Source organism: Sinocyclocheilus rhinocerous, unplaced genomic scaffold, assembly GCF_001515625.1.
Source record: "Sinocyclocheilus rhinocerous isolate Xijiao unplaced genomic scaffold, SAMN03320098_v1.1 scaffold947, whole genome shotgun sequence".
In the NCBI taxonomy this organism is placed as follows: domain Eukaryota; kingdom Metazoa; phylum Chordata; class Actinopteri; order Cypriniformes; family Cyprinidae; genus Sinocyclocheilus; species Sinocyclocheilus rhinocerous.
Genome location: NW_015632550.1, coordinates 460,643 through 469,926, shown reverse-complemented (window position 1 = coordinate 469,926; position 9,284 = coordinate 460,643). Strand labels below are relative to the sequence as shown.

The 9,284-nt window shown below is 38.6% G+C and overlaps 1 protein-coding gene and 1 pseudogene across 1 annotated transcript in view; both read right to left on the bottom strand.

The window, feature by feature from the left end:
• Nucleotides 1–4,959: 4,959 nt before the first annotated feature.
• The window catches only part of LOC107742646 (insulin receptor substrate 2-like), a 14,234-nt pseudogene continuing 9,909 nt past the window's right edge, over nt 4,960–9,284 (bottom strand).
• LOC107742647 (uncharacterized) overlaps nt 6,845–9,284 on the bottom strand; it is an 8,122-nt gene continuing 5,682 nt past the window's right edge. Inside the window, exons 2-3 of the mRNA XM_016555702.1 lie at nt 8,098–8,365; nt 6,845–7,696 (exon numbers count right to left, since the gene is read on the bottom strand). Coding sequence (XP_016411188.1) covers nt 6,855–7,696; nt 8,098–8,293 — 1,038 coding nt within the window. The 5' untranslated portion in view covers nt 8,294–8,365 and the 3' untranslated portion in view covers nt 6,845–6,854. The remainder of the gene's footprint in view (nt 7,697–8,097; nt 8,366–9,284) is intronic.

Below are 9,284 nucleotides of genomic sequence, written 5' to 3'. Positions count from 1 at the left end.
GATGAAAACATTAAAGAGGTTCTTTGCATAATTAGTGGGTCTGAAAGTTGCTAAATCTAGTGCTGAAGTCGCACTTGTGAGACGCGGGAGCTGATGGCAGGGGGCGGTGGATATTTGTGGCGGTCAATGTGGATATTGTGGATGAGTTCTTCTGTGTCATCACGTTCTATTAGTTCTACAGCTTCAGTTTCGGAACTTTCACGCTTAGTAACACATACAGCTGTTCCCTCACGACAGTGCAACAGTGAAAAGGGACCCCTTTCAAACAGTGTCGCGTTCCGAACGTTGTTTAAGCGATCATACTATTTATATTGCGGTATTTTAAAAATTCATATCATAACAAAAATAAACACCGGTATTTGGTATGAACCGCTATACCGCCCAGCACTATTTCCAAGTTTATAAATGTTTTAACAGCCAGCACAAAGTTTGCTCTGACAAGCTGTTTCAAACCACCAAAATGAGCTGGCCAGATTTAGTTTGATATGACGTCACATCGGTTTGTTCTTCAATTTTGCTTAAGTATATCAGTATATCTTGGAATCTTCTTGTAAAGGCTTGTGTTTGTGTGTTTCAATCTAATGTTTGCCCTTTTGGCCTTTTGTTCCTCTTTGACTTGCATCTGGGCCTCCTTACGGAATGAGACCTTTTTAATGCCTAACATTACTGCCACTGTACAGTATCTCTCATTGTACAGCCGTCATACCAACTTTTGCACCATTTCTGAAATAGAACAATATGCATTTACAGAAAAAAGAATCCTCAGCCATAACATTTTATTTAGACCTTCCTTTTTTATGACAGCATGCATGAGGGATTAACCCATAATGCGCAGTCATACTTAAACCTCTCTCAGATAAGTGAGGAAAACGGTGACATGTCAGGACAGGAGGGATGGAGCTAGCAGCAGTCTTAACCATCTACTGTCCACTGATATAATTCCTTGATAATCTCATTGGAATTACAGTCACAGACTAAAGGAATGGGGAAAATCTCTGGATCTGTCTTTGCTAGGTCTGCGGTGATTCTAAGGAGTATGAATTACATCTGACTAATGAAGGGTAAAATGATGGAAAAGTACTTCAGGCTCTCATCTTATAAAGTAAGAGAATGAGAGATAAGATGCAGCCAGCGATAATGGCTAGAGTAAAGATGATGATTATACATTCAAATTTAAAAATTAATATTCGTTACTTGACTCAAAACAGAACTCCTTATATTCTAAGCATCAGCCCATAATCCTTCAAGAATAATGTGGACCTCTCAAGTGGACTGTCCCTGTCTCTTCAATAATGTTTAATACACCTGTTTCAAGGACAACGTAGAGTGAGTTTATACAGTCAAGGTGAAATCTGTTAGAAAAAAAGAGACTGAAAGACAAGGGAGGAAGCTCATACTTTAAATTTCCAGATTCCTGGCTTATTAAAAAGTTGATTATATAAATGCATAAACTACTCACGTAGTTCACTAAACAAGAGTAATTGTGAGGTTATGATGCAACTCTGTCAATGCAGCAGGCTTGTGCACCATTCAACATTAAATTGAGATTAATTTTCCTGAATTTGAATTCAAACTGTAAAAAATATTAGAAAAATTTTAATTTAAAGTTAAATGTAAGGCTGACGATGCACGGGGCAACTTTTTGAGCAATTTTGATGGGCAACTTTTTTTGAGCTATGTTGCTTGGGCACTTTCCCATTGAGAATGGGTAACAAATTTCTATCTGGATACTTTAGATCGGTCGTGGGCCCTGTGTCTCGCCTGGTTGCCCGTTGACGGCAACATTGCCCAAAGTTAACCTGCAACATTGCTCAAAAAGTTGCCCCATGTATCATCAGCCTAAGGAACTGCAATAAGCTTAATTTTAGGTAGACAAAAAAGGTTTGTCAAGACCTCTCTATATTACCTCTCTATATTTATTTACATAAATTTATGAACAAGGAGAGATGTGTCATTTCCAAAAATGTCATTACTTGTTGAATTTCTCAAAATTATAATTTAACACATACCACTTCCCTTAACTCAAATTCAAATTCCAGTTCAACATTTAGTAGGGTGTGGCCAATTCAATTCAAATTCCAGCTCATGACTTGAAAGTGAGCCAATTATTCGATTCTGAATTTTGCCCTATCCTGCAATACACTCAGCAAAAACACTAATATTACAAGCACAATACATGAACTGGTAACACAGCACAGAAAATAACTGTCAGTGTTTAATAATGTATAGCTTCAGGGCCACTGAGTAGCAAGGATGCAACACTACAACTGCCAATCAAGACCAAAAGTCTCAGGCTCACATGCAAGTAGATAAATTAAATGGTGATCCTCCTTTTTTTATTCAGCTGATGAGATTTAGGGCTTGCGTGATGACGTTACCAACAACCATGTCTGCAGCCTATAATGCTAATGCTGAAAGCTCTAGGCAGCAGTGAGTGATGCTTGGGACTGGGAAATAGTCATGCAATGCTGATTTCATGCACGCATGACATAGCATCTCTGCTAGCTTGCACATCACTGGATAGAGATGTCACATCACCTACAACTGTGGAAAAACAAGAGAGCAACTGAGTCCTTTAATTAACAATCTAAGCTGTGGATTTAATAAGGGTTATAGAACCTTCCACAGTGATGGGTTAAAATCTAGGTCTATAATCGGCAGAGACCCAAAAGCAAATGAGGCTGCACAAAACCATCCCGGAAATGTTGTGACATCTACCATAGGCGGAGGGTGAACCAACTCCAGAGTAAGGCTAAAAGTAGACTAATGTTAGTGTAATTCAGGGGCGGTTCTAGACCCCCACCCACATTCTCATTTGTTTTAAGTCTTGTTAGTTTAAACATTAAAGTGATTTTAAACTATTCAAGCGCAAGTACGTCGCAAAATAGATCTCAATGTGGTACTCGCGGCATGTCATAGATTGTTGCGTGCACACACCTGAAGCACGCACAAAGAAAGCCACCGCTCGGGTGCGAGTACCGTATTGAGTTCTCTTTCGCGTCTTTTTGAGCAAATACTCACAAAATTATGTCAGAATGGCTGTCTTGACGAGTATCCACGTAAACACCGTCGGTAACGTCTTAACTGAACTTAAACAGTTAAGAAAATATCTGATTGCGTCAGTATGACGGATCCGAGCATTTTTTATGTTAATAATGTTAATCAAACAACAAAATAAAAACAGAGGATTGCTCGCTGCTCTTAAGTAAATTCTGTAGTTTTAATGGGTATTTGTGAATATTTACCTCATACAGTAATGAAGTTTTCACAAGCACTGTAAAGTTTATTTAGGTAATTTGTATTTTTGTAGGTTTGTCTGAACAATCAGCCCCTCTGAAGATGAAATCCTAGAACCATCCCCGGTGTAATCTATTAACTACATAAGCAAGTAGGCTGCCAGATATCATATGGGTGCCATGTAGGCAAATAAAATATTTTAACAGGACTGAATTTGTATTTAACATGATTACAATAAAATAAATAAATAAAAGTTTTAAGTTACTAATTATAACGTTTTAATTTCCACGGTTATTCAACAGCGAAAATTATATAGCCTACAGAAAGAGAGCGAAGAACATTATCACATTATCAAAGAACATAATCACTCAATCTATAGCGAGTTTAAGCACTCTCAAAAACAACAACAACTATCGTTATAGTCAATAAAGCTGTCTACACTGTGAAATGATTCTCTTACTTACATCGTACATCTGTGTTTTGTTTATGATGAGAGAATTCGCCAGAGAGCAGAATTCAGTCTGCGAGTGTGCACACTGTCAGCGATGATTCATCTGAACGCCTCTGATTTGTCACTGCATTCATAGGGTGCTTCTCAAACGGAAGGCTGCATCCTACCGAGGCTGTGTCTTTCCTAGTTCAGTCCTTCAGAGTCTTGTAGGCTAGAGTCGTCCTCGGCATTAAACGCTAGAATGAGACGCTCTAGTAAGTGCGCGTGGCTACGTCACATATATTCCCGCCCTCACCGTCACAGCACTAAAACACTAATAAAACTTACTTTTGGAAAAATACTTTGTATTACAAATCTTTATATTATTTAGCTTTCTATTAATGCAATACAATGGATCACAGACGTCTAGTCTCCCCGTGACTTAAATTATTGGCAGTTTAGCAAGTAATTTACACCAAAACAAAAGATAACATCTATCCTTTCATGTCCGAAAACATTATTTTTGTCTTACATTGCATAATAAAATCAGACAAGCTCAGTACTGACTCGTTTTTCGTCAGTTTATTTTCATGAAATGGAATAGGTACAAAGGATTGTGGGTGACTGAAGGTCGCGGAGGTGACATCCCATGCATCCTTCAAATTCAGCTGAATGAAGGACGCGAAACAAAGGCTGCCTTCCAAGGATCCTTCCAATTTGAGATGGCCTTCAGCGATGTTTGATGACGTGGCAGCCGAGATATGCAGCCTTCCGTTTGAGAAGCACCCATAAGCTCAACAGAATCGTGTTTCATTGGTTATAATGCACAACGCTGTAAAACGCGTGAAAATAAATATGGTGCAACCTGAGCAGATCTTATTTTAATGCCGCAGTCATTCATTTTCACTTTATTCATGACAGACGTAATAGATTTAGTTTAATTGTTCTGGGGCATTTTTGTCCAATTTGGTGTTATTGCCGCAAGTCCCGGTGGCCAGGGGAAGGCCTTCCCCAGCCTTACACATGCTCCGCCTATGACGTCTACTTGAGGACATGGTTGTTGTGAAGCTGCATGAATGACTGTCTATGTCTGAGTCAATGCTCCTTTCATCCATCTCAAAACAAGCCGCTGAACAATGTCTAATCCCCCACTCCCCTAAGAGTAATCTCCTCTCGCTCCTGGCTAAATGTGGGTAACATTGACAGTGCTGACATGGCTATCTCAGACGGGAACATCCCGGCCTAGTTTAGCCAGCTCTGCATAGGTGGAGAATCTGAGAGAACTGCTTGGGTTAACCATTTTTGTTGCATAAATCTCAGCTTGTTTAAAGTTATAGCTCGGATTAGAGTTGCAAGGTCTTGGGAGCTGACATTAAGTACCTCCTGCAAAAAACAAACAAACAAAATAAAAAAAAGAAATGACAGAATATTCAGATTAGACTCACATAACTAGCCAAGAGAGTAGTGATGAGGTCTAAGCTTATTCTGTATTAATATAAAACAATCTTCATATTTTTTGATTAATAGTAAATTAATTAAATACTTTTCTATGGTAATTGACTGGTGTTTAACTTGCTGTGGTATGTAAACTGTGAAGTTGTAATTAACCCAGTATGTATCTAAGTATCTAAATGTGGGAGGAGAAAGTAACAATAATAATAGTGATAAATCATTCTATAATTTGACATGAGGAAAGTGAGTGAGAGAGAACCCGAGCTGGGGAGAGATACACTTTTTTGAAAGTGTAGCAGAATAGTAACTAAATTCTCAGTAAATGCACACTCACTGTCCTCGTGCTAAAGTTACACAAAAACTTGCAAGTGTATGATCTGCTATTCACACACATTCACATTCAGCCAACTATATGAATTGTACCATTTCACAAAGGAATAGTTCACCCAAATCACAAGAACACCGCGGGCAGTGGAATGGGAAAAAAACAAATGCAAGGTTATAAGATGTGAATTGAACTTCTTCAAGTGCCACGTTTTTAGAATGTCGAATTTCATAGAAAAAAAATAATAATGGAAAAGCAGCACAGTGGAATGTAATAACCTGTTAAGAATTACTACTGCATGTTTCATATTTCATGTTTGCATGATGGTGACAGGCTGAAAGGTTCTGTTATTTTCTTTGTTTTTACAAAACATTTACTGTTAATAATAGTCTACTGATGTTATACTTTCAGTCTTTTTGAACTTGAATTGTCTTGACTTTTTGAGCTGACCTCTAAAACGGAATGTCTTACTGAATGCTAAGGAATATTTAGCATTTTTCTTTTTAAGTAATTAGAATAGAAATTATTATATTATTTCTATATTATAAATAGAAATTCTTTCTGAACTTAAAGGATATGTTTAAGACAAGTTTGTACAATATTTGCATTCATATTTCATGTTTCTTTTCTGCCAGAATATTTAAGTGAATTTGTTTTACGTTTACACCATATTGACCACTTCATGTGTGGTGCACTTGGAATATAACTTTCTTTAACCAGATGGTTTTGCATATTTTTAATAAAGAGAATGTTACATTAATTGTGCTGTTGTTATGTTTTTAAGTTGACTAGTTAGATGTAAAAAAAAAAAAAAAACAGAAATCTTGAATCGGTCAAGTTTTCTGAAAAAAAAAATCACGATTTTATTTTTTGCCTCATCTCCCAGCACTACCTCAGTACATCTTCAGCAATTTTTTGTGACCTATTCCTTTAAATGTTGTGATGCATGAAATTTAAAAAACTGAAATATTAAAACTAGGGCTGGGACAATAAATCGTTGACCTGCAACATTCAAAGTGAGAAAAATTGTTGTCAACATTTGTATTTACAGCCAACCAATTATTGCTCATCCTCTGTCCACATGGTAGCAGCATGTATTAAGAAATTACTCGGGACAAAGCAAAAACCAAATGCCACTCACCTCCTTTTGCCTCTTCGTTTTGTGTCCTTTCTTGGACCAGCCTTAGGAAAGGGACGTACAGCTTCTGGAATGAATGCCTGGACAGAAGTCCTGGAACTCAGGCCTAGACTAGTGTACCTGTCGCCCCCCCCTGGGACATCAAGCAGACATCTTCCCCCTTCTTCAGTGGGACAGCTTAATCAGCAGACAAACAATAATATCAATATCGTGCACAATTCTATTTTAGTTATTATTTTATTAAAATCCTTCGGGCTTAACCAAGTTCTATCTTATTTTATCTTGCCTGAACAGACAGCTGGGTGGTTAGGGATGGCAGACTCTAAACAGGCGTCCCTGGTTGAACCACCAGGATACTCTGGCAGCAGCCCTCCCTCAAACAGGCTCTGGCTAAGTGGGTGTTTGTTGGAATGTGGTGTGGGACCACATGGTACCAGTGAAGGAAAAGGGCGGTCGGTGACATAGGCAGGTGAAAAGTCTTGCTCCTCAAAAATATCTGGGTTAAAGGGGCAGATGCCAGTGCACACAAAGCCAGACGTTATGTTTCTGGGTGTCGCTGCTCGTGGCAGAGCTGTGGCCACTAGGCTTGGAACTTCATAGATGGTCAAAGATTTTCCAGGGTGTGTTCTCATCCAGTGATCTGCTGCCGTGTTTATATATCGCTTCAGTGGACCAAAGACACTCCTGTCAAGTGGCTGGAGACGATGTGAGCAGTGGGGTGGGAACGATAGAAGGACTATGCCGTTTGACCGACAAAAGTCAATTGCTGCCACAGAAAGGTGTGACCAATGATTGTCGAGGAGGAGAAGCACCTTCGACTCCAGGGTCACACGGGTGTGTCTGGCAAAGTGCTGGAGAAAGGCCAGAAAGTCTGTATCCTGCATCCAGCCTGAGCTATTTGCAGAACCATGAGAGCCAATGGGACCATTTCTCACAAAGTGGTCCTGGAACTTCTTCCTGGGAAAGATGAAGTACGGGGGAATGCAATTGCCTTGTGCATTTACTGCAAGGGCAGTGGTGACCAATGTCCCCCTCTCCCCAGAGGTCACTGCACCGACCTGGCGCTTCCCCTTGGTGGCGATTATTTTATCTGGCACTTGGACTGTCGTGGTACCTGAAAATGTATTATAAACTTTGATAAGCTTTCATGAACATTTGTAGGTGTTTATACCTAGATGTGTGTGTGTATAGTTAGTGTTTGTATATAGTTACATATTTATTTTCATTATTGTTTTATTATCTCTATATCTGTATTTATTAATTAATGAATTAATTTATTTATTTGTATATGTATTTATTTTAGCTAGGTGTGTGTGTAGTGTTTTTATATAATTACATATTCACCTTAGTTTTATAATCTGTATATATTTATCTGTATAGGCTACAGTATGTATGTATATTAAGGTCTATAGTTTATATATGTTATTAAATTTTACATAGCAATGAATTTGTCTCATGTATTTTAAACCACTGAATCACTCTAGCTTTTTAGTTTTAATGAATTGTAAAATTTACCTGTTTCATCCACGTTCCAAATGTCCTTTGCTTCAAAAAGGTAGCGGGCAAGAACTGTCTGCAGGTTGTTATAAAAAGCAGTCACATTTGTTTTATTGAAGCTGGTGGAACGGGACATGCTGGTGGCTTGAGGTCGGCGAATAGACAATGTATTGTTGCGTTCAAGGAAGGAGGTGAGCCAGTCCTTTCCCGCCATCTTGGTGGCATCCCATACATCTGGATATTTGCAGCCATATCTGCTGGCCAATTCGTATGCAAATTTGCGCAACTAAAACAAAAAAAAAAAGGTTAGATGGAGATTGTTTATGACATGATTAAGATAAAATAAGACTTTACTGATCCTGCACTGGGGATTTTTATATGTTGCAGCAGCTTCAGAGACAGTGGAAAATGAAACATAATTTAGAAAGATAGGACAAAAATGTCAATAAAAATTTAACTACGATAAAAATGAAAAATATATTTAAAGAATACACAAATCTCACATTTTGATAAGCATTTAAAATTGTTTTAGTAAGAGCAGTGCGAGTGAGCTGCATGTTGAGTGTTTTTGCTGTACTACACTTACCTCCTTAGGACACAGGCCCAAATAAATATCAGCTGCCCTCTTAATATAAGCCTGCAGTTTCCTCTCTTGGTCCACAGAGAAGACTTTAGAATGTAATCTGTACCCTGGTGGTCTAGTCTTCTCCCTACTGGCCTCTGCCCTCCTCCTGCAGTATCTGAGCAAAGTGACATGACATATGCCATGCGACTTAGCAGCTGCCCTGAGACTGATGTTCCTGACAGATATGTCCAGAAACGCCCTCTCATAAATATCTGGCTGAATCAGACCCCTGTCTGTCTTTCTGACCCTAACTCTTGGCATATTCTGTTGGTATAATATGACATAAACATGTTTTAATAAATGCTGCAACACCCAGAAAGTCACCACATTAGCAGCGGGACAAAAGTAACAAGTGTTACTTCCGTCCCGAAAGGAACTCCTGACATTTAAACCCGATTTACTTTTTTACTGAAAAACTCTGACGAGGCAAACTTTAGGATGTGTTACAGCACTAAATAACATGTAGATTGATCATTACTGTGACACATGAAACGAGAAACACAACTTGTAATTAGAAAAAAAGTACAGCTTCAGTAATTTACCGTACTTGAAAACTGCTTTCCGGACCTAACCGCGGGAA